Source organism: Indicator indicator, chromosome 14 (assembly GCF_027791375.1).
Source record: "Indicator indicator isolate 239-I01 chromosome 14, UM_Iind_1.1, whole genome shotgun sequence".
Classification (NCBI taxonomy): domain Eukaryota; kingdom Metazoa; phylum Chordata; class Aves; order Piciformes; family Indicatoridae; genus Indicator; species Indicator indicator.
Genome location: NC_072023.1, coordinates 7,107,877 through 7,133,536, shown reverse-complemented (window position 1 = coordinate 7,133,536; position 25,660 = coordinate 7,107,877). Strand labels below are relative to the sequence as shown.

The window sequence follows — 25,660 nt, the reverse complement described above, 5'->3', positions numbered from 1 at the left end:
TTAAGAGAACCTTTTCTTTTCTTTTCATTTTAAGATTATGAGATGATGATTTATTAGTGATGAATGAAATTGTGAATTTGATTCTCCTTGGCCAGCGAACACCATGCTCACTAACTTTGTGATCTGTCTTCTCTCTCTTTTCCCCCGAATTCTCCTTCCTCTCTGTCTTTCTGTTTTGGCTGTACTTCATTCAAAGGAATGGATCCAGTCTATACTGGCCTGTGAATCAGGGAATTTGTCTGTGTGTCATTCTCTGGCCCTTCAGTTTGCAGTGTGGCCATGTAGGTCCAGAGGACAAAGCTGAGAGAAAGGGCCAGACATGAGGTGAAAAGGTGACCATGAAGTTCATGTGCTCCTTTTCTCAGTGCTGCAGAGCAAGCTCCACTTACACTGCTGCAGCTGGCCTGCTCTCCTGGGAGCTCAGCACCAGAAGGATTAGGAATTGAGGTGCAAAAGAAGGAAAACCACTAGATCTGGCTTAAAACATCTAAGCTTAAGCTCCTGCTGTCTATGTTGCCCTGAGGTATCAACTGGTGCTGAGGAGGGTGTCAGCTGTCTGGTATAAAAGTAGCAAAGTAATAAAACTGCTTGCAGCAGCAGGAACTGGATTGTAGGTGACTTCAGGCTTTTTCAGCTGACTGTATCCAAAAAGCAAATAGATGACTCCTCATTAGATGTCTTTCTTGGTGTGCAACAGGTATTCAGGGTGGATAGTTTGGGTTTGTTTTTTTGGTCAGTGTGACTGGTACAGGTAAGACTAAAGCCATCTGGAAGGCATAGTGGAGACTGTGACACACCCTGTGTCACTGTAGTCCACAGAGCAGTGTCAGGAGGAAAGCTGTAACCAAAAGGAGCCTGTGCTTTTATGGTGCCTTGTGTCCTGAAGTGAGAGAGGGAGGTAATAGTATTCCCTTCTCACTCTTTAAATGGCATGTGTTACTTCTTATTTTGAGCTACTTTTTAACCTGCACTGCCAGAAAAACTGGATGGGGACCCATTGAAGAGGACACCATTGAGCAGCATGGGTATGCTTTGCTGATAGGAATCCATCTGGAAGGGCTGGATTACCAGTACCAGAGATCCAGCCCCCTCCTCCCAGGGCAGGGAGCTTGTGCACACACAGTGCAGCCAGGATGTGACCCAGAGCAGGAACCACAATGGAGGGTGAGTGGCACAGTGGAACCCAGCCATCTGCCTGCTCCTGTCCCACCTGACTGCACCATGATGGGGGAACCAGTGATGCTGAGCTCTGTGCCAGGATTTTTGGCTGTTCTAGTGGCAGCAGTGAGAGGCAGTACTGCTCTGTGTGCCAGCCTTGTCCTTTCTGACAGCCTCATCCTGTAAGCAGTAAACATGTGTCCTGTCATGAGCTTTCCCTTCCTCCTCTCCTCTGCAGTCCAGCTGCGCGTTGCATGCATGGATGGTACCATCCACTCAAACACAAACATGTCTCCCTCTCAGCCCTCTTGGGGGATGCCTTCTTCTTACAGAGTCTCCCAGGACAGCCACCTCAGAGCTCTTGGGGCTGGTACTACTGTATCCACAGTAAATACAATCTGGCCATGAACTGTTTGCTGCTTTAGCATTGCTGGGTCTCCCTTTTCCCTCCCTGCTCCCATATCCCTAGAGTACCTATTTTCAGGAGAGATGGGATGTGGTAATACAGAAGATGGGGAAATGCAGGAGATGGTCTGAGGGCAGCTGGCACTGTTGTAAGCCAGCCTCTAGGTAGGTGCATCAGCTCCACTGTGGTCACTATGGCCCAGCTACATGATGGTCTTGGTTCACTCCAAGGATATTGTGTGCTCCAAGCTGACTTTGCTCTGAGCTTGTTTGCTCTCCTTTAAAATGTGGATGGTGGTCAGTTCGGCATGAACTTTGTTCTTGGCTGTAGAGCACCTTGAGATCTGGCCTGGAAGGGACCAGGACCATGACATCTGATGATGCACAGGTGGCTTAGTGGGAGAAGGGGGGAGAGAAGCATTTATTTCCATCTCTGCCCACATGTGGGAGGGAGGAGGAGGAGGAGATGAGAAAGGATCTGTAGTGCTTTAGGGAAATAGGGTGACCAACGCAGTATCTGACATGGCAGTTTTTGAGTGGTCAGCTGCTGTATTTTCTCCTCTGCCCTTTGTTGTAGCTGTCCAGGTTGTACCTTCTGCTTTTGCCCCTTGGGCTCAAGTGGCCAACTTCATAAACAGAGAGAGATGGGGAAGGAGGTAGGCATCAGCTCCTGGGCTATCTTGTTTTGCTCTTCTTGGGCAGAGAGGCCAAGGAAACAGCTCTGGCTCTGAGCATGTTGGAATGTGTTTTCTGTTTTTCAATCAAACCTGCACCTCTAGCGTGACTGTGCCGTTCGCTGCGCCATGATTCTCATACAAGGACTCGGTTAGGTTACAGGGTGGGTAACTGTCCCCTCTCCCTGCTCCTGCTCAGTGGGGCTCCAGAGGTTCAGATGGAGGCTGAGGCAGGGAGAGGGCAAGTGAGTGCAAGATGAGGGAAGTCCGTGGTCACAGGGGTTGCATCAAGTACCTTTTTGTTTTCCCTGATATGATAACCTGGTCTGTGGTGTTGCAGTACTTTGTCACCAGACTCGTTTTAGTGTGTATATATGTGACCCCTGCCATGAAGCATATATACACAGGTATTAAATATATCGCTCTATATAATATTATATGTGTGTGGTATCCAAGGAATCTTTTAATGAGGGTAAAGGAAAAGGACTCAGGCCAGGAAACGCAGCATCTCCAGTTTAAATATGGAGACTTTTATCTGGATGAGGGAAAGGGCAATAACAAAGAAGGGAGGGTTTTATATAGATAGGTATAAATTTTGAGATGGGACAGGTTTTCCTGTTCACATTTCTGAAAGCCCCTAGAATGTCCTCACAGACCCATCTCAGTGAGAGATTATTATACTGCTAACAAGTTTTAATGCTAAGACTTTGCTTTTATTATTTGGAGTGATGTTGTGGAAGGCAGGGAGCTTCACACTCCACTTACCAGGCTCGCTGTGTTAAGCCAAAAGGGTTTTCTTCAGCAGGTTCTGTACCTCCCAGTGGAACTGCTCATAGTGGCTCTACAACAGATAAACCACAAGCTGTAGGGCTGCTTTAGTGAGCCATTCACAAGACCCTGTGATAACTCTCTCTCTCTTTTCTTCATTCATGTGTGGGGAAAAGAAAACTTTGCAGCACAAAACCAAATCTGAGGGGTTTTAACAAAAGAAGTGGTGTTTTAATTTTATAACATTAGAAGAAAATCTCATATCCTGTGCAATTACCACAGACACACAAATCACTCCACGGGAAGACTTGGATTTAGATCAAGTTGTGAAATGATGAGAGACTTAGTGAAAATCTTTTCCCAAATCCTTTGGTAGGGGCAGGGATTTAGGTGACACTGGTGTTGGAATTAACCTGACCTTTACAGGGAAAAGTGAACAAAACCAAAAAAAAATACCCTACTTAGGTTGTATGAAACTGTATGTCAAAACTGGATGGGTTTTAGCAAGTGAAAGGAACAGATAGCAAGGGGATGCTGCAGTTCTGAGCTGGGTAGTAATGATTTTGAGTCCTTTAATATGTCTTTGTATTAATATAATTTAAGAATACCACGCTTTACTATTAAAAAAAAGAACTTAGTATCTTTCATAAGGTCTAGTATCAGGATAATAATGTAGATGTTTTAACAACATTTTTGTTTTTGTTCTTAAAATAAATAAAACCAACAACAGCAAACCAGACTTGCTTGTTTTAGCCTTTGTAATAGAAAATAAAAGTGTGCACTTTAAACCCTGTCCCAATCCCATGTGTGGTCACGTCTTTCAAATAGCAAAAATTTGAACAGGTTTCCAGTTTCCCTGCAGTGAGGAGGGAAGCAAAGGGAGCACTTCAAGCAGTGGCTCCCTCTTGCTTTCTCCCATCTTGGAGTATAATCCACTGCTCCTCTCACTGTGTGGAAAATTTCCTCTGTCTGTATTAACAGAGTCTGCAGCTCTGCATCAGATACACAGTTTGGGTGAATTTAAGGTGGATTTAAGATTATTTTTTCATCCCCCCCAAGCACAAAGAATCTACATGTTCTGCGTTAACACAGTTTCAGCTGTTTGGGTAACCTGTGTTTTGCAACCTCCCTCAGCCAGAGGTTGTCCCACCATGTGGACTGCTCTGTTCACTTGGGTCAGCCAGTTCTTTTTCCTGCCAGGGCAAAATACCCTTAACCCTACCCACTTTGCCCCATGCAGCTTGGGCCATCAAAAGCTTCTGTGCAGATTTCCCCTGGAGAGGATGCTGTGGGTGAAGATCACATCTGGGCAAAGGGGTCTGTGAAAACATTTATTAATTCAACAGTTTTCTTAAGTTTCAAATCCAACATGATGCAGAGTAATTGGAGATTCTGGATGAAGCCAAAACTGGAAATGCAGCAAAGTCAAGAGAGTGCCAAGGAAACACCTGGCTACTTCTGCATGAAGTGGCAGAGCGACCAGAGGGTCATAGCCAGTGAGACCTGAGCAGAGGCTCATTACACACAGCCCCAGTGTTACAAACTGGTCAGAGGAGGAGAGGCCTGAACACAAGCTTGTGGTGCAGAGGGAGGGAGGAGACTGGTGCACTTCTAAGGTGCATCTATTGACTATGTCTAACCTGCAAGGCATTTGTTTTACACTCCACAGATTATTGAGGCCATGCTGGCAAGAGTGAGGGTAGCTTGTCCAGTGCAATGGGGACCAAACTGTCAAACTGCAAGGCAGACAAAGCATGAGGAGAAAAACAACGGTGTTCCTTGCAGGTTGAAGCCTCAGCTGGAACCCCCTCCTCACTGGTGCTTCTTCACTGAAGAAAATAAACTTGTATTTTGGGGAGTGCCTGCATGTGATGGTTTGAAACTTGTGTGATAGCATCCATGGAAATGTCAATGGATCTGTCATGCTGCAGTGTTCATGTCCTCCTAGGAATTTCAACAGACATTGAAGCAAGGGGGAGAGTCCCAGCTTAGCCAGGAAGGATCCAGGTCTGATGAATAAATGAGAGGAGTAGGGGCAGAGACCCCTAAGAGATGGGAGGAAGGCTTCATGCTGATGGCCTTTAATGCTGTCACACAGCAGCCTGGCAGGGGAATTTGCCTTGCAAAGTGAGTAAGCTGCAGATGGGATTCCTAAGCCATTCCATGATCCAGTCTCTCTGCCCACACTATAGGAAAACACTTCTGGGCAGTGACAGCAGGTGATGCAAATGTTGTCATCACCCTTCATTGTGTTTGCTACAGCAGTTGCAGCCAAGAACAGGGCCCTGTGCAGGCACAGCAGCAGAGAGTTCCTGCCCTGCAGGAGCCATAGTCTGAGGGGGTGTGCTGGTCACTGGCTGGCGTGGAGAGCAAGGAGGAGGTAACACCATGGGGCCCTCTGGGGAAAAACACCAGGCAGCAATCAATGTGCTCATAGGGAAAAGAGGCCTAGCTGGGAGTGACTGATGGGAGGGAAGTGGAGGAGGAAAGGTGACAGGAGCACTGGCTGGAGCAGGCAGCCACGTGGTGTGAGGTGGAAGGTGTTGAACAGACTTGGCTGGGTGCCCATAGGGTGGCTCTGGGCAGAGATCTTCTGCAGACAGCTTGGTCCTGGGGCTTCCTGGAAAGCCATGGGTATTGCTCAGGAGCTGTGTGCCATGTCTCACACAGCCTTATCTCTTTTTCCCCAGGATGGGAGGGGACAGGATGGGGCCCATCCATTCCCAAAAACCTCTCTCCCTTCCCAGGTGGATTGTCACCTCCTGCTTCTCTGTGGTTCCCCCTCAAGGCGGAAGCAGCAAGTCCCAGAGCCCCTAGGGCAGGGATGGTGTTTCCTGAAAGCAGATCCAAGTACAGCAGAGGCTAGGCCAAGTACCAGAGGAGATGACAGCTCCAGCTGACTCCTTCCCCATAGCAACAGTCCTGGCCCTGCCAGCTCCCAAGACTGCCCCTTTCAGGGGTGTTCCTCTCTGCAGTTCAGCTGATGGATGGCAGCACCCTAGGAAACTGCTTTTTTCCTGAGAGCTTCAGGAGGCACAGGCATAGCAGAGTCCCAGGAAATAGGGTTATTTGTAACCATCTGGATTAATCCTCACAAAAATTACATTTACCTGGGGCTAGGGTGGAAATCTCTAAGCCCAGATGCCAGAGTAGATTTGGCTTGCTTGGAAACAGAAAAATACTCAGTGCTGGAGGTGCTCTTTGGTGTATATTTCCCTTGTTCTCTGTGGATTTCCTGTCTGCCTTAGCTGTGGGTTTTCAGCAGTGCTGGGGCCCTCCAGGCAGATGGTTGGGAAGCATGAAGAGCTGCATAGCTTCTTTAATTGAATACCAAGACACACTCCCCTGTCTGTACCCCAAAAAAGCTCAGAGGCAGAGAGGGAAAGTCATGCTTCCATGGGAGTGAGATGGCCTCAGTTTTCTTCCACCAAATGGCTTGAGGGGAAAGTGCAAAACATCTGGACATTGCCCCAGAGAGCTGTGGTGGGAATTCAGTACAGAAGCTGCGTTTCAAAAGAAGCAATCAGCAGCATGGATATTCTCCTGTTTGAGACCATTCATATCTTCATTTCTGGGGATCAGCAGCAGCCAAACTGCCCAGGCTTCTCAGAGAATCACTTGTTTTCTTTCAGTCCACAGCCTTCCCTAGGCTCAGCTGATTCCTGTATCTGTTCATCACACTCTGACCTCTCTTGGACCATTATGCTGCATCATCCCTGCTCCTGCCAGGAGTGTCATTGCTGGGAGAGCTGAATGAGCCTAGGAAAGGATGGTCAAAGGACAGCCAAGGTTCTTACAGCTAGCCTCTACATTTTGAGAATGAAGTGGCCAGAGGTGTATGTGTCTTCCTTGCTCTCTCACCCCATGGACCCTGGCAAAGGCTCAGCAATCACTGCCCTTGGATTTCCCTATCCTGCTTTAAACACCTTGGTTTATTGCTGCTCTTGGCACTTCCTGGGCTCTGCCATCTGCCAAGGCTTGTTCAGAGAGCTCCCAAAGCTCGCTTTGCCTAGGTTCCCAAAGGGTTTCTGAAGCAGGGAAGTGCACAAAGGCAGCTCTAGGTGTCCTTCCTGCCCAGGGCAGTACAAATGCTGGTGATCCTGAGTCTTCCTCACGTTTTGCCCCTGCCTAGTGCCTGTCTTTCAGGCAAATAGCACCTCACAGGGGAAGGCCATGTGCAGAGGAGCAGAGCTGTGGTGAGCCAGCTGCCACGTGAGCACCCTTAGAAAGGGGGGGATGTCTTGGCAGGGGGTGTGGGGAAGCAAAGCTCATTAGGTTTTGGCACTCATTTGGGGGAATTAGTTTTTAGAAATCCTTTGGCCTCAGGCAGGAGGTGCAGGCAGTTCCTTCCACTGAGCTGCACTGCTTGCTCGAGGGATCCTGGCACTGCTCCTCCACACAGCAGACAGGCCCCTGTCTACACATACCTATGGGGGGGTGTGCACCCAATAGCCTGCCCAGGGAAGGGGCAGCCCCCTCAGAGTTGGGAAGGGGGCTCAGTGCAAGGCCTCGTTAAGCCTGCATGTCCATGCCCCATGCTGATACCATCAAAAGTACCTGCAGGGTGACACACCTGTGTTTCAGGTGCCAGGCAGAGTCTTTAGCCAAAACAGAGCCCTAGTCCCACTTTTGCCAACCTCCTGGATGGCTTTGTCACTCCTCCTCCCACCTTCTTTTCTTTTAATGTAATTTGCTGTGGATGCAGACACCCCTGGTCTGGCCACAGCCTTGCCTGCTGCTGCCATTCTGGGTGTATTTGAGCTCCATAGATGTCTGTCACCACTAGCAGCAGCTAGAAGACAAGGTGCAAGCCTCCTTTCAGAAGGGGCACAGTGAAATTCAGCCTGCCACTCCCTGCCAAGGTGAAAAAAATCCCTATCAACCCCAATGCACCATGCAAATGAATAGCTAAATCTGGAAGCTGCCAGTGGAATGTCCACTTCTCCTAGGAGGTTGAAGAGGAACACAAAGGACCTTTGGCAAAGGGTCTTTGGTTCAAAGAAGAAAGAGAAAACCACTTACCAAGCTGGGCTTGGTGCAAGAGCCAAGCCCTGTGGGTGGGCCTGTAACCTCCACACAATCAGCAGGTCTCATCTGTGGGACCTGTAAGTGTAAGAGATCCCCATGTGAGATGATAGAAATTTCTGAACAATAGCTTTGCTGCTAAGATGAATGGTCTCAGGTAACTGAAAAGAAGAAAGCCATTTCAAGAGCAGCAGCATTTATAAAGTTTCTAGAGAATTCTACAGGCTTTTGTCCTTATTTCCAGATACACTTCAGGGGAGCAACCTACCTTGTCTGTCACTACAATTTCCTCTCAGTACTGCTGGCTTCTGCCTGTCCCCTCAGTATTGCCTGCCAGGGGCAGCACGTGCTTTGGGCTGTTGGCTGCCAAAGCACATGCCCCACATCAAACAGAACAAACAACAAAAGGTTTCCTATCTGAGGAGGCATTCATTCAATTCTCTTCTTCATGGCTTATACTTCACTCCTCCCCTTGGGACTGTGTGCTGCCATGGCACTGCTGAACACGTTCCTCAGGCAAAAGTGGACACTGCTGGGCAGTGTGGGTAGCTGCACCTGGAACCTGCAGGAAAGCCCCTGAGGGCAGCCCTGGTTTCTGCCATTTCAGTTGGTTTACTGGGGTTTGACCCTCTCCATCGTGTTAAGTGCTCCTTTCTCCGTGCTACCCACTTAGGGCCAGCATAAGTTGTTTATGGCTGGTTGGGTCTGTGAGAAAATGTGCTGTTAAGGGCTGATTTGGCTTCTGAGTGATGGAGCAGAGTTGCTGAGACCTCCACTAACGTGAGCTTACAGCAATAATAAATAATGATCTGATAGCATTGCAGACAGCACAAATGATGCAATCTGTGCCCATGCCTGCAGCTTTGCAGGGCCAACATTTCAACTCTGTTCACTAAGGCAGTTCAAGTGCTCTCTGTGAGGAGAACAGAAGGCAGACGGACACTCCCTGCTGCTATGACTCTGCTCCACAGTATGGTTTCTGCTTCCCCAGGGCTCAAAGTCAGGGTGGTGTTGATGCATCCTGCTAGTGATTTTACTCAAGCTCTTCTCCTGGGCAGAAACTCATTTTTCAGGGATTATGAATCAAGGAGGACACACATCATTGGCAGAAGTCTTGTGGACATGATAAACACCAGATGAGAGATGTCCTCCCAGATCTCTAGACAAAAACTTATAGATGTCCATTGTAGGCTAACAATTCAAAATGCTAAGTGAGAATGCAGATGGTCTTTAAGGTTGCTTCCAACCTAAACCATTCCAAGATTCTATGAATATCCTCTAAATTACCTTCTTTGTCTTCTAAAGCCACATACGTCAGTCAACTGCCACAGCAGCTGCTGTGAAGTTCCTGGGTCCCTCCATCCCAATGGATGTTTGTCCAGCTTTCAGGAGAAGTCTGAGCTTGGGGCAAACCCAGGAGGCCCAACTGCCTCTGGCATGATAGCTATCACATTCCCAGTCAATTTACCTTGCCATCATTTGATGAGAAGCAGACCTAGGCATATATGTCAGTAGCTCTCCCAAACATTTGTGATGCCTTGGTGAATGACTTCACCGTGCTGGCTTTGACCAGCCAGAATGGACTGGAAGATTCCAGGAAAGACATGGACCTCTTGGCTAGGAGGCTGTGCTCCAAGAAGGAGAGATGCCATGGTTTCTCATGCTCCCAGCAGAGAGAAATGCACTGGCTATCTGCAGGGTCTGTCTGCTGGCTCCAGCTTTGGATGGCTGGACAGCACTGTAACAGTTTGCAGGGCTGACAGGGCTTCTGGGTGATGGAGCAGAGCTGCTGAGACCTCCACTGATGTGAGATTACAGCAATAATAAATAATGATCTGATCTGATCTGATAACAGTGCAGACAGCACAAATGATGCATTCCGTGGCCATGCCTGCAGCTTTGCTGGGCCTGCAGCTCTGCAGCAGAAGACTATTCTTCCTGATTGGCTTCACCACTGGTGGCTATCACTGGCTGTTTTCTAACAAGCTCTGTGGAACTGGGGGAGAAAACTACAAGGAAAATGCCAAGAGGCTGTAATGTAGAATTCTACCAAAGCATCTACTGTGGGATTTTTTTAGCATGAATAGACTGAAGTCTAGGTCATGAAACTTCCCCAGTCAATCCGAAAGTCCTAACCACCCCACCTGGCTAGATAATTCATTCTTTTGGATTTCTGTTGGGTTAAATCAAATACATTTCCTTATGGTACCAAACAACATGGTATTGGGAGTGAGCAAAACCCTTTCACTTTTTAAGACTCAAAATGCTGGCCCAGTGAGATGTTTCACTTTAGGCACAAGGAAAGTCCTAGTGACTTCATGCAGGCCACTTCCATGCTTAAAGCTAATGCATGATTTTGCTGGGCTCTCCCTGATAGCTGGGGCTCACAGACCAGTGCAGGAATACCTGGTTCCTATCAACTCACACTGGTGCTGTAAGGCTGAGCCTGGCAAAAAGACAGGAGCAAACTGAGAAATAAAGGCACTTCTGTTCTAATTATCACAGGCAACAGAAGACCCTGACATGTGTAACATGCACCATCCTACACCAGATCCCAATAAAGAAGATCAGACCTTTATTCTCCTGTCTCCAATCCACCCCTCCATGATAAAAACCTCACTAACTGGAGAGTAGGGGCTTTGATTGATCTTACCTAACCACCTGTTATCAGAGTATCTGCAGAGTGCATGAACTCTCTTGCCTTACATCACTGCTCTGAGAGGAGGCTGTCAGCTTTCTGGTAAAATTCTGTCACTTACAAAGAGAAATTCTGCATTTTGGGGGAAGATGCACACTAGTTAAGAAAGATGCCTTATGCTGTTAGCAATATTGACTTAGAAGGGACATGCACTAAGTGTTACTACCTGCATTTTAGACAGCTGATGTGTTAGCAGGCATCTGCAGACAGCGTTTGCATCTCCAACAGGCAGCCTGCACAGCTCCTTGGAGCCTCCTCAGAGTCCTTCGGAGGATCTCTTTCCTGTTGCATTTGCAAATAATGTGTGTAACTTGCTTTTTTTTTTTTTTCACTCCCGCCCTCCCAATGTGTGTATTTGTTATAACACCTTGGGAAGGAAATGGGTGCTGCCTTTGCAAAGTTAGATAACTGGCCCAGTTCTTTGCTGCCGGATTGGCTGGGAGAGGTCCTGTAAAACCACGCTGGCCAGCAGCCCAGCCCAGCCCAGCCCTGCAAGCTATTTCCACAATTGGCCACTTCAGAGTGGGAAAGGGGGAGGTGAAGACAGCCGGGCAAACTGCATCTCCGCCAGGCTCTTTCCCTTCCTCCTTGTTTTTTTCTCAGCCAGAGTAGTTTGGCAAGCCCGCTCCGGGTGCCTCCAAGCCCTTCTCGCAACGCCCAGGCGAGCAGGGTGTAGCGTTGGCGGCCAGGCACCTGGCCCTCCCTTAAGCCGTGTTAGCGGAGCTCCAGGACAGGACATGTCAAGCTGCAACAGCCCCGGGGGCCCTGCTGCCCTGGACTTTCCAGAAGTCCTGAAGTCCCTGCTGGAGTACTCCTTACCCTGGACCAACAAGATGACAGGTAAGATTGAGGGAATGCACACTAGGGTTTCTGGTTTGATTTTTTCCTTCCCCTCCTCAAGCTGCAAAGTAAAAAGGGGGCAGAAGATCTTGTTTGCTCCAAGACCTTCAAGGGTGTGTTTCCCTCGAGTGTCCAAGTTAGACAGAGTTCTGACACTGTGTGTTGTACAGCTAGGAGAAAAACTGTCAGCAACCAGTTGATTACAAAATCAGTTGAGTGCTGAGCTCCTGATCCTTTTTAATCTCTATGCTCAGCTACTTCTTGGAAACCCTCAAAGCTTTGTGCACAGAGAAGGCCTAGGGACAAATCTTCATGCTCACAACTTCCAGACTTGCCATCCAGGTTGTCCCATGGTTAATGACTGTTGAGTCTCCAGACATTGCCTCTTCTCCAGATGCAGACTGTCCAGGGAGCCTGACCCACGTGGGGCAGGCTGACTCCCTGCAAACTTTGTGTTTGGTGCTGCAGTTTATTTATCAGCAGAATGCTGGGGTAGGGAACACAGCAAATGTAGTGTTTCCTTTGCAAGAACAATTCTGTACTCCTAGGCTTTCCCACTCTCTGTGCAGCATCCTGCACATCCAAAACAAATGGGAAGGGCCCAGGAGGTTATCTAGTCTGGGCTTCTGCTGTGCTGAGCACTTTGCTCTTGCTGGAATTCCAAATGCCCATCACACAACTTGAGGGCTCCAGTTTTGGCTATGATGTCACATGCCCTTGGCAAGCTGCTTGTTGGTTGTTGTGCTTTAACGTTCACTGCTGAGTGCTGGAGGGGTGTGTGTGAACACCTTGGCTCAACCAGCTCATGTTTAGGCATGAATGAGTTGAACTCACAGAAACAAACATGCACTGAGCTTGTTCTTCTGTAGGGACTTGCTACCAGGACATGCAGATGGTTCTGCAGCCTTGAAGGGCAGCATGATCCAGGATGTGGGAGCAGAAAAGCCAGATGCAGGGATGTGGAAAGGGACCGTCTGTGCTCTTACAGGGGGTCAGTGGGAGGAAAGGCTGCTGCTATAGCAGCAAAGCATGTTTCAGGAAAGGCAGCTGCCTACACCTGCTGGAATACAATGAGCCTTGTGGCCTCACACAGCTGCCCATGGGAAAGGGGTTAATAGGGCAAGGGGAGCTGCCATACCCCCTAAGGGGCTCGTTCTGTCACATTGCTCTGCTGCTGCCACCTGTGAGCTGGCTCTCTCCTTCACTGAGGCTCGTATGTTTACATATCACACAGTATGAAGCTGTGTGTGTGGACCAAGGCATGTTTTCTGAGCTGACTGATACCCAGGCAGAAAGTGGACCTGGCTGGGAGGAGGCACTAATGGCCAAGGGAGGTTCATGTAGTGCTGAGCCTTGCTGAGGCTAAGCTCTGCTGCTGCCTCTCTGGGATTTCTGGTCTCCATAGCCAAGTGGACCGAATTAATCCAAGGGAGGAGTGCTGGGAAGTTTCATCTGTTTGGCAAGAGTTGGGGTGGAGGGTACAGGGGAGACCAGTGATTTGCAGAGGCAATAATTTAGTCTTAACTCAGTGTGGTTTATTTGGCAGCTGAGGGTGCTATTTTGTGGCAGCTTTCTTCCTCAGCCTCAGGACAACCCTGCCCCTCAGCATCAACTCCTGTAACACTTAGATTTGTGCTTATTATGCTTCCTCCCTCCCCAGGCCACTGTTCCTGTCACAGCCCTCTTCCCACAGAGCTCGATTCTCACCTTGCAGGTCTCCATACCTACACACCACTTGTCTGGATTTGAAGGGTCTGAAATGTGTTCTCCTATCCAACCCTCCCAGTGGGGCTACCCTATGCCTAGCACTGGGCTGCTTCTCACTTGCCTCCCTGCTGCATCAGAGCTGGGCTGTTTTGTATCATCTGGCACTGACAAAACTCCAAGCAGGAATAGCCAAGGCTGCTGCATTCCTCTCTTCCATCGCATTGTCCTCTTTTGCTCTATAGCTGAGAAAGAAGAGAGGAGAAATTATGAAAATCCAGGCAGATCCCAGTTTAACCAAGAAGGTACAGCTGGTGCAGTGGCCAATTTCTGCTGCAGTGGCTTGAGCCCCTAATCCCTATAGGCAGTGAGGAAAAGCTCTGCAAGCAGCCTCCCTCCTCGCTGGCAGGGCAGAGTCAATGCCCCAGCAGGGTGATGTGAAAGAAAACCCACAGGAATGTTCCCCAGGAACTCCCTCCCTCCCTCCCGCCTTTGGACCGAGCAGTTAACACTATACAGGCTAAAACCTCTCCAAGCAAAATCACAACCCAGTGGTGGTGCAGAACAAACAGCACAGTGGAGCGTGGGTGGAAATGTGCTGGAGGAAAAACATGGTTGGTCTAAAGGGAAAAGCCCCGGAGTAAAGGCTGCTGAGTGGTTTTAATAACCTCCATTCATGTGGACATTACCCAGCAAAGCTGTTGCCATTGAGATCTGCAGGGGGGGATGCACACAGAGCCTGTTCCTTGAAGGAGTGCTGTGAAGTACTGAAACACAGCATCATCCCTGGGGGCCTGTGAACAACAATGGAACAAAGCAGCCATGAAGAGCCATAACTGAATGGAGAACCTGCAGCCTGCCCAGCTTTGGCTACTTCCCATCACCCTGTTCCTAGAAGCTGCTCCTTCCTGACCTCACTAGGTTGTGCTCTCTATCTACCACCTCTTACTAGCTGTTTCCCAGGCAAAAGCATCGCTGTGGGCCCACTGCCCCTTGCCAAGTTGTGTGTGCTGTCTCTGTAATGTGTGGTCCAACATCTGTGTTTCATTGCCCTGCGTGAAGTGGCATCTCCCTTTCATGCGTGTGCTTTTTTCTTCTGCCAGCTGAGCTTGGCAAGGCAGAGGGAGTCCACAGAGGGCAAGTGACAGTCCTAGAGTACGCTGTACAGCAGAGTATGACCTGCTCTGCCTACTTCTTGCAGCTGGATTTATCAATCCTGATAAACAACTCATTAGGCCATGCTGTTCCAGCCTGTATTAACAAAGTGGTCCTTTCCAAGCTCCCCATCTGGCAGCATGTGCAGGGGTTGCCTCAGGAGTTGTGTCCCACCCCCCTTTCCTTTGTAAAGGAGGCAGCAGATTCAGTCTCCTAGCCTATGCAGAAGTAGCTTGCAGGTAGGCAGCTCCCTGTCTGCCCAGGCTGGGCAGAGATGTCCCCTGATCCTCATTGCAGTAAGGCAACAGTGGAAAGCACATACCTGACACAACTTCCAATCTATTCCTTTTCCTGGGGTTCATGGGGAGGAACTCCAACCTGATCTTGTGTGACAAAGACCATCAGGGTTTATCAGTGCGGGTCAGATCAAATTGTGCCTTGCAACCAAAATGAAATGTCTGAGGCTTGTGGAAGAGCAGCTGAACCAAGCGCATGCCTTAGTGTCTACCCGGAAAGAAGAGGTCTTTTTTCTGCTAGCACACGGGAGGACCTCTCTCACCTGTGGCTCTGCTGGGTGCAGATGGGGCCATCCCAGGGAGGCTGCGCACCCTTTCCTTTCCTGCTCGCAGCGCTGTGCAGCGGATTTGCTGCGGCCGGCCCTTCTGCGGCAAGAGACAGCAGCTGCTGCCTGGGGAGGCTTGCGCTTGCAGGGTCTGTCACGTCTGCCAGCTTATTCATTCTGCAGAAGCTCCTCAGCATCCGGCTGTGCTCCTTGGCGTGAGTTTGGCAACACTGGCTCCCTTTGTGCGTTCAGAAGCTGAAATCTCAGCACGACACCCTCGTTCCTGGAAAAGGAGGCCTGGCGAGGGAATCACAAGGAATCGCTTGTGGTCATGAAAACTTGGGAGAGACTCCCCCCTCTCCAGCGGCCTCGCCTTCTCCCTGCTAACGTTGTATATAGGGCACACCGCTGCGGCGCTGCTGCCATGATGTAGGACAGAGGGAAAGTAAATCCAGGGCACGTGGGAAAGGTGAACTCGGGATCCTAAATGAAAATATTTAGGGACCGGCTAGAGCCCTGGCACGGTGGTGGTTCAAGACTGGTGAGCTTCCCGCCTCGCGCACCTCGACGGTCGCCGCAGTGATGCGACCTCTGAACCCGGAGCCGGGCCCGGGCCGGCTGCCCTGAGACAATGGGGGTGGCCAGTAAGCGCCGCGCACAGGCACCCGCACACTCCCCTCAGCCGGTAACGGCCACGCCGTGGATCCCGCACAGGCGACACGAGCCCCCCTCAGCTCCCCCCAACTCCCGCGCGGCAGGCGGGCGGCGGGCGCGCGCCCCGCGGCAGGCGCTACTGCACCGCCCCCGTGCGCACGCGCTTCGCCCCCGCCTTCAGCAGCAGCTGGCGGTGACGCAGCGCCGAGAGGAGGCGTGCGGAGGGCAGGGGGCGGGGCGCCGCATGCTAATGACCAGCCGGAGCCTGCCTCAGCACGTGCCTCGTCAGGCAAGGGGCGCGTGCCCGCGCCGGCCGCGGAGGGGCAGGGAGGGCGAGGCTTGCCTGCGCGGGGCCGCCCCCTGAGCGGCGTGGGCCAATCGAAGGGGCGGGGGGGCGGAGCGGGCGGTGCCAGTGCTCATGAATATTGAAACGGACAGCAGGCGTCAGCCGGCTGCGCCTGCGCTCTGTGCTTCTTGCCCGCTGTCTGCTCGTCGTTTGCCGACGGTTCCCGGGGACCTGTCGTAGCCTCTCGCCGGGCGCTACGGCCGTTGGCCATCGTTGACAACCCGCCCGCCGGCTCGCGGGGAGTATGCCCGGCCGCGCCGCGCACCAGGAGGCGGCGGCGGCGGGAGGAGCAGAGCCCACTGCAGCCGGGGGGAGCGCGGGGGCCGCCGCGCAGCAGGAGCAGCGGGGCCTGGCGGGCGCCTTCCCGCTAGTGCTGAAGAAGCTGATGGAGAACCCGCCGCGGGAGGCGCGCCTGGGTGAGCGCGGGGTGCGCGCGCGGGGGCGGCGGGAGCGCGCAGCACCCTTCAGCTTACCCCCTACGCCTTCCTCCCCCTTTCTTCCCCTTCCTTCCCCTCGCCGTCTTCCCGCCCCGTGCCTCGGAGGGCGGGATCTGGCGGGTCACGGTGGGACTGGCTGCGGTGTGCGGGGGGGTGAGCACCCGCTGGAGAGGCCGCACGCCCGGGCCTGACGTTGTCCGCCCCCCCACGGCCGGCCGTGACAAGTGCAGTCAGCACGGGATCTCGGCCCACCGGAACCGGGAGGGAGGGCTCGGCCTCATGGGGCGACCGCTTGGCCCACTGGTCTGAAGCTGGGCCGGCTCCCCAGCGCAGGGCAGCGATGTCCGCACCGCGGGCCAGGTCTCTCGGGCGAGCCGGTGCGACTGGGAAATCCAGCTGCTGGGATCGACCTCTCGGGGGTAGTGAAGTGCCTGCGCTGGGCAACATAAGGCGGGTCAGGTGCGAGGGATAGGTAGAAGTCAGGACGTGCCACGCTGGTTTTATTTCAGAAGGTTTGAAGCGACCCTTACCTTCAGACGCATAGTTGGGAGTAGCAATGAAAGGTTTCGAGGCTTTCTTGACCTTAATTGTTGAAAAGTTGCAGGACGGCATGCATCAACAGCAGATCCCTTCAGATTAGGTTTGGTTTGAATCCATAAAGGTATGAATCCATAAGGCAAATCCTGGATAGGCAGGAGCTGGCTCTCTGGCTGTGCAGAGAGCAGCTGTGTGAATAGCAGTGCTGGTGCTTACAGTCTTCATTGCTGATGAAGACTTCCAATTTTGTTAAGCTTTGTGTTCATCTGTTTTTATGTGGTAGTATTCTTGCCTTTCTGAGTATCAGTTTGATTTTTGAGGAAGGCTCAAGTTTATCTGCATTGCTGTAATGTCCAGTGTGCTGGTGTATAATGAAATAAGTCCTTACAGGGAGTAGTCTTGAAAATAATTTTTGGAACATCAGGCAATATCCAGGGTAGCCCACAGTGCAAGTAGGGTTGGCAAGATTCATTCCAGTGAGGATCTTGGTTAAGCTCCATTTACTTTATATGTCTAACATTGCACAGTATTGTGTGAATGCATCTGTCTTCTGATTCTGACAAGTATTTTTTTCTTCTTTCTGTTAAAAAAAAAAAAGTCAGCCTCTGATAAAGGTTTTAGTTATGTTGCTATGGTGCAGGGTGCTGCAGCACATAGCATCTTGAATCTACAACATTATGGGATTTCTTCAGCTATTTTTGCATCCAATTTTTTTTTTTTTTAAGGCAATAATTGTGTTAACAGGAACAATTTAAGTTCAAGTGTAGAAACCATGATGGTAGCTGACTGGGATATGGTAACTTTGTCTTAGGAGTGGTTTTCTTGTCTGGAGTTGTGTGATCTGGCCTATGGAGGTGTAAAGTTTTAAAATTAATATTATTTTGAGGTGGTGCATTTTTTGGTCAAATCAGAAGCATCTGATAATTTTCGTTTTCCTAGATGACCCTGTTCCAGCTTGGGAAGGTGTTCAGCTCAATTCTCTGATACTCGCTAGTATGACCACTGCATCTTGATTATCCCTTTCCAATTCAGGCTGTGATGAAGTTTGGATTGTTCTCATTCTTAACATTTTTCCATAGATTTTTGTGCTGTTTCACTTGGCACTTTGTGGAACTTGTTGCTTTCTGTTTATTTTGATCTCTGCTGCTTTTCTTGTTTCCATATTTATGAGACAATAGAAAGAACACCTGTGCTAGGAGGTAGAATTGTGACTCAACTGACTTCAGAGGATCCTTGTTTATTTTCTGTTCCTTTATGGTGTAGTGACACAGCCAAAATGTTAACTACTAATTTACTTCATACAGTGATGTATATTCAGCAAGCTTTCTTGAGAAGGGATCCTGTGCCTCTTGTCTGAAGCGCCTGTTGACAAAAAATACAATCATCTTCTGTCTTCTCTGTGAGAAACAGTATCAGCTAGCTGTGGTGTCCATTTATAGTCTCCACCAGCTACCTGTGGGTTTTCCAGCTGCTGTAGGTAATTTGACTACCCAGTAAGCAAGAAGGCTTTCTAATCCTTCTGAGCAGCAGAGGGGGACGTCCAGTTCCAACTACATGCCATCATCTTGAATGCCTTGTCATATACTGAGTATGATCTGGCTATCCTTGTTGTAAGTTGTTGTCATTATAGGGATTAAATAAATAAACAGAATAATTTTTTTTTTTTTTTTTAACATTAAAAATCCTGTAGGGTAAGGGAAGAGAATTAATATTCTAGAGCAGAAGTGTAGGTCTCTCCTATTAATAACAAGCTGTGCATACTCTCCAAAGGATGCCTTAATCACTAGTTGTGAGCTGCTGTAGCAGGAGGAATGCCTCAACAAACATCACAGTAATGGGCATCAGGAATACAGAACCTTGTAACCTGTCTTGTTCCATTGCCACAAGTGGCATTAAGGATTTATGGAGCAATCAGCCTCAGTCTATATAGTGTTTTCAGATAATCTGACAATGTTTTTTGATGAATGAGGGGAACTTTGTCAAAGAAGCGTTTGTTCTATTTGTGGCTGGGATAGCACTTGAGCGTTGTGGCCAAAATGTCTTTTGGACTGGATTTGATTGGTTTATTGGGGTGGGTTTTTAGAGGGGAAAAACAGGATGTGGAATAAAGCTCTTTCCTGGCTGCTGCTTTTGACTAAACCAGCAGTTTTTCCAACAGCTCAAGAATTGGAATGCTCTGCCTAAATTACTTAGCATAAACTAGTAACCTCTCTGTTAACAGCAGATGTACAGCCTAGTTAATAGGTCACAGTAGCAGAATGAGGGGGCTAAATCAGACATGAGCTATCAGCTGCAGAAATACAGTCCAGATTTATCAGGGTGACCTTGAATCACTGCAAATGGAGCCTCTTAGGATACTGCAGCTCTGCTGTCAGGTAATACCTGTTTACACTATAAATACCTTTAGAGAATTGATGTTTCAGGTCCCTCTGCTGGGGCAGGTGGAAACTTCTTCCCCCTCAAAATGCAAGAAGTTAATTAGTGTGCTCCCAGCAGAACGTTGTGTAGCAGAAATAAAGATTAAATTAATTGAAAGAAAGCCAATGTGAAAATGTCAGTGTAAAAAATTCTCATACAACAGTTTTATCTTCGACATCTCACATTTGAAATCCATGGGCACCCAAGATGCATGTTAACTTCTGCTGTTTTTTTTTTTTTCAGATACTGCTGTTAGAAGTGAGAGGGGAGAGAGAAAGCATAGCTAAACAGAGCACTGGGTGCTCAGAGCCTGCTAGTTGTCAACTTGTAGCAGAGGACAAAATATTTCAGATGGTCTTCTCACATGCAGGAAGCATCCAATCTGGTGTGAGCCAGGGACAACAGCAAAAAGAAGCTGGAGGGATCACAGTCTTTTCAGGTTACTGAAGGACAGCAGGATGATGGTGTGCATCTAAAAGGCATTGAAAGCTCTGAGAAGAGCCACGTGTGCCAGTAGTGTAGTCTTTTTGGCATCTACCTTCTGAAAAATCCTTAGGCTTTGTGTTTATTCTATTAATGACTTAAGGTTTCTTCTCTCATTTTCAGAGGTATTGTATTGGATGTTACAGAACAAAAGCACTGCTGCCTTGCAGTAAAATTAGCACAACTTGTAATGGAATACTATTTTTTCAATGGTGATTTTTAAAATTATTATTATTTTTCTCTTTAGTTTACATTTTGACTTAAGGTCCACGAGTTTGATTACAAAAATAAAGTTCTTTACGAATAATTCATTATTGTGACTTGCATTTGTTTCAGTGATATCTTCACTAGGATATCATCCACACCCCCTAATACTTGTTCTGGGCACCATGCAGACCCTGGGGAAATGCATAATCCTTGATTCTCAGGTTGGATGTAAAATGGTGGTTCCAATTTGGTAGGGGTGTGCTTCAGTAGTAAGTAAAATCAGTCTTATCTGTGAAGTAGGTGTTGTTTCTTTACTAGCTTCAACATTCTGGTTATTTGGATCATGACTTAACCTGCTTCTTTGCCTTGCCCAAACAAAGGGTAGGAAGGTTGCAAAACTCTCTGCAAAAAGGAGTTTATAGCAGGAATAAGAGTTGGGAGATGACACTTCAGAAGCAGTGGTGTTAAGCAGCAAAAGGGAAGGCCAAAGGCTGCACAATGATGGTAACAAAGCTCAGGTCTAGGAGCCACTGATCTGAACTTAACATTTTCCTTAGGTGTTTACTCTTAGTCCCAAGTCGGTGGCTGGTGACTATTTTCTCAGCTGTTTAGTTTAAAATCCTTCTTTAGTGTAAAATGTTCAGAGTATGGTAGATTGAAATGATAATTTGCTTTGCACGGCAGCACTGTTCTTTAAGCCACAGAAAGCACTTTCAGTTCTACACCAGCTAAAGCAACAGTGGAAGGAATGCCAGTTCCTTTAGAACAGGTTTTCTGATTTGGAGTAGTTTCATCCCCACTCTCACCCCCAATAAAGAAAAATCCTCCTTTAGTATATTGTAGGCAGTCTTGAAAACCCTAATGCCAACGATTTGTGGATTTAGTTGGGCTGGCCTCTGTTGAATACTGGAGATCCAGACTGGTCCAGCGTATGTCTCGAGTCCTTGTTCCACTGAGTAGAACATTTGTCAGCTTCCACGGTGAGACCAAATTTGCTGCTGGCTTGGGTATCCCTGGTGACCATTCCTTTGGATGGCAGTGCTGGCTTGGTGCTGGCACTGCTTCTGCAATGCCTCCTTCAGTGCTGCTAGAACTGCATGGCTACACAGTGAACTGGATCAGGAAAATGACTTGGATTTTATTTTTTTTTCTTTCTTTTCTGCCAGCTTATTTTTATCTTTTAAATTATGTAATTATTCCATAACTTGAGTTTTCTGCTTGGATTATGTCCCAGACAATTGTTAAGATTCAGTAGCTATGGGGAACATAGAAACAGACATTTTTTCCGTGATATGTGCACAGTAGCACAGTAAATGGATAAAATTTCATCAGTCTCTTGTGGCTTGGGGGTGGGTTGTGGGAGTAAGCCTTATTAGACATCTCCCCAAAGAGTGAAAATGGTGTGTAGGTACTCTGAGCTATCTATAGTGAACGGCATTTGGAGCTACTGCTTTCTGTGGACGTGCTGAGTCATTTCAGAAAGAAATGCTTCTAAAATACTGAAGAGTAGACATCCAGGTGTCCTGTGGACCTTTCTTGTTTGTATCTTGATTATTCTTTTGTACCTTCTTCCTTTGTGCATAGCATAAACTACTCTGCTTCCTCAAGAGTTTTCTTAAGGGCTTCCTACATAATCCTGTTGATGGACCCTCACTGTTGTTGGCTTCCCAGATGAGCCTGTGGAAACCAGGCTGTTTTGCAGTGATGAGTTAACAATAAGCTAGAAGCAGTTACCACACTTTGGTAAGTTCTCACAGTGAAGATGCTGGTCTTCAAGGATGCCCAAATGTCTGTGGTCTGGCCATCACAGGGAATCAGTGTTCCAGGCTGAGTTACAGGTGAATGGATGAATGTTGCCTTTCAACATCTGATTTTTTTTCAGATCATGTCATGAGGTAGAAATACAGATTACTAAATTTCCTTTCATGGGAATTTTGTTAGACTTTTAAGCCTTGAGTCTCTCCTGTGTTGCAGCATGTACACTGACCTACTTCTATCTTTCAGATAAAGAGAAGGAGAAGATAAAGCTAGAGGAAGATGAGGCAGCAGCTGCCAGCACTATGGCAGTCTCGGCTTCCCTTATGCCACCCATATGGGACAAAACTATTCCTTATGATGGCGAGTCTTTCCACCTGGAGTACATGGATCTGGATGAGTTCCTGCTGGAGAATGGAATTCCTTCCAGCCCTACTCACCTGGATTTGAACCAGAATCCACTCTTGCCTGTGGCTGAGCTGGAAGGAAAGGAGTCTGCCAGTGCTTCCACTGGTTCTCCCGCATCATCCTCTTCCACTGCAGTTTACCAGCAATCTGAAGCAGCCTCCAGCACAGGTAGATGGAATAATACAGAGCTTTGAGGGACTTTTGTTGTTCTCATATTAAAAAGTGCCTCTTTAGATCAAAAAGCAGATGTGCTAACCTGTCAGTGTTGGCTGTGGTAGGTTAAATAGCACAAACGTGCTCTATGTAGTTTCAGTCCAGGTGTCAATATCATGAAGGTGCTGCCTCTTCTTTCTTTCCCCCTACTCCTCCTGGAAAAAATGAGCTGAGTGTCTCTCAGAGTGCAGTTTGTGCCTGTCTTGAAATTAGAAAAGCTGAAACACCAACATAAAGTATTTGCCCTCTTGGTGTTGCTGATCTAGTGAGAAGCTGAACACGTTGAGAGAATGGTTTCTCAGATAATTTTACAACAGATTTGATAGTTTGTGACAAGCCATTTGTGCTACCTTGGTGGTTTGATCTGCATGGCTGAACTTGTAGCTGAGATAACAATGAAGCAATCTTTTCACACTAGGCTGTGAAATGTGAGAAGAGGCTTGGAGAAGGTGTGTTAATGATGCAGTTTGATGTTCTGTGGTGCTTTGAAATGGGAACGGGGGAACAAAGAAACAAAACTGCACTTAAATGGTACTAGGAAACTTTATTAAAGAATTCAGCAGCTCCAGTTTGCCCTGTATTTTGAGTTTAAACATGATGGCCACTGATCTTTGGCAGCACTATTTTATGAGCAGGCTTTACAGTGAATCCACAAGAGAGAAGCAAAATGTGGCTCTCCTTCAGTAAGACCTAAAGTGTGGGATTTCTTCTAGGTGGAATATGAAAATATATATATATTGATCACTATTTCAAATTACACTGACATTTGCAATTCAAATGCATGGATTTTGTAAACAATAGATAAATACAACAAAATTCATAGGACACCATTGGTGTCAGACAGTCTGCTGGGACATTCGTTTATATGTGACAAAGAAGTAACATTTGTAACAAACCCACCTTTACTCTTTTGTTTGGAAATACAATTGTCTGACCTTTGAAGGACCCAGAAAATAGGGTCTTTGGGCAATCTTGTTTCCCTAAGTCTTTCTCTGGCACAAAACTCAGGCTGATACAAATTTCTAGCTTGTTACTGCTGAGGAAGGTGCTGCTGCTGTGCACAAAGCATGTCGTTTTTGCCAAGGAGGTAGTCACTCTTGTCCTGCACCTATCTGCTCATGTCTTTAATTCTGGTATGTGTTCCTAGGGTTTGTATTACAAAGTGGACTGTGTAGCTTCTCTCTGTTACCAGCAGCTGTACAGCTCCAAGAACGCCAGAAGGAAATACCAAATAATAGGATTAAATACTGCCCACAGGAGTGTAATAAGCAGAGGTATCCAGTTAGGCTTCTTAATTAATTCTCTTCAAGTCCTGTTGAATTTATTGTAACTTCTCCTGTTGTTGCCAGAGTCTCCCCCACAAAATGAGAGAAATACTCCCAGCCCCATTGATCCTGACTGCGTAGAAGTTGAGGTGAATTTTAACCCTGACCCTGCTGATTTAGTGCTGTCCAGCGTGCCTGGTGGTGAGCTCTTCAATCCTCGCAAGCACAAGTTTACTGAAGAGGACCTGAAACCACAACCAATGATTAAAAAAGCCAAGAAGGTTTTTGTCCCAGATGAGCAAAAGGTAACAGATTTATTGCTGCAAACTCCTTTAGGCCTTGGTCAAAGTTTCTGACTCTGCCCCAACATAAAGCTCACACACTATACCTACGTGACTGGGCGGAAGCACTGCCAAGAATAGAATTGGCAAGTCAACAGCAATTCTTGCTGCTTTGATGGTTTGGTATCATGAGATAATTAGTGGGCAGGAGCAACTTACTGTGCTATCCACACAAATCAGAAGTAGAACTATCAAGTTGCATGGTCACCAGCTACACTTTTGAAAGGCCATGGTACATACTTGCCCAGCACCATGTCTGATCCAGCTTTAAGCAACCCACACCACACAACAACGGGTTGTTCTCTATTGAAACTAAATAAAAGGAGCATTACAGCTGGACATCTTAGGACAAGTCTTTAAACTCCTTAGTTGTAGCAGTCCACTTGGTTTGTCCTAAAACAAGACTCATGTAAGGATGAAACCTTACAGGACCGCGTTACCCAAGTTTTGGTGTTGGAGCTCTGCAAACCCACGAAGGAGATTGTTACAGTGTGAGAGCTGAAATCTCCCCTCCCACGCTGACAATAACCAGGCTAGCTCAGTCTGGAAGCAAATGAAGTTGTATTTTACAGGCAAAACTACAATATGATGAAATGCAATGAATATGTACAAATATACACTATTCACAACATTTACAAATATGCACAATCAACAGAAAAAACACAACCAAGCCCCCTTGGGCCCCCAAAAAGAGAGGGGGCTGTGCTTCTTTCCCCCTCCCCCCCTGCTCCCAGAGCAGGCAAAAGGGAAGAAAGCCAAGAAGCAGAGAGAAGTTTGTTAGATTTAGCTTGTCAAGGTCAGTATCTGTGTTATGTTCAGTCAGAAAAGAAGAAGCAGGCAGACAGAAAAGATGGACTGCAAGACTGCCCGACTGCTCAACCTTGTTTTGAGTAGTGATTCTTAAACATTTCTCTCTCTCCAATGGGAGTGTTTAGAATAATCATTATTTTGCTTTCTTACACCCAAGAGTGATTTATTTACATTCTTTCACTTCCTCTGCTTGAAATTTGTGAGAAGAAAAATTAAGGACAGTCTTAAAACCATCACAGAGATTCCTCAACGGAGCAGTCAGTGTGCATGTCAGGGCTCAATAGTGAGAGGGCTGTTGCATGCAGGCATCAGGCTGGCATCTCTTCTTTCCTGTTTTTTTTGTTTGTTTGTTTGTTTGTTTGTGGTTTTTTTTGGGCTACAGGATGAAAAATACTGGACCAGGCGGAAGAAGAACAACGTGGCAGCCAAGCGCTCGCGCGACGCTCGGCGGTTGAAGGAGAACCAGATCACCATCCGGGCAGCCTTCCTGGAGAAGGAGAACACAGCCCTGAGGACGGAGGTCGCGGAGCTGCGCAAGGAAGTGGGACGGTGCAAGAACATTGTTTCTAAATACGAGACCAGATACGGACCCTTGTAAGCACACCCCCTTTTCCTTGTTAGGGCTCCTCGGTTTAGCCTTCTCTGCCTTCTGTAGAGACTCCCAGAAATAAAGTTCGTGGAGGCTTTGCTATTTTGCATCTACACACAGACCAAAAAAAAAAAAAAAAAAAAAAAGCAAAAAAGCCCAAACCCTGTTTCCGTTGGCACGACTTGTTCAGGCTCTTTCTTGATCGTTG

General features: G+C 47.9%; 1 protein-coding gene across 1 annotated transcript; it reads left to right on the top strand.

Annotated features, from left to right (window-relative positions):
* Positions 1-11,465: 11,465 nt before the first annotated feature.
* On the top strand, positions 11,466-25,537 carry TEF (TEF transcription factor, PAR bZIP family member). Its single transcript, XM_054386542.1, has 4 exons — positions 11,466-11,568; positions 22,076-22,402; positions 23,797-24,017; positions 25,246-25,537. The coding sequence occupies exons 1-4, from the start codon at positions 11,466-11,468 to the stop codon at positions 25,459-25,461; spliced, it is 867 nt and encodes a 288-aa protein (XP_054242517.1). The 3' UTR covers positions 25,462-25,537.
* Positions 25,538-25,660: the final 123 nt, after the last annotated feature.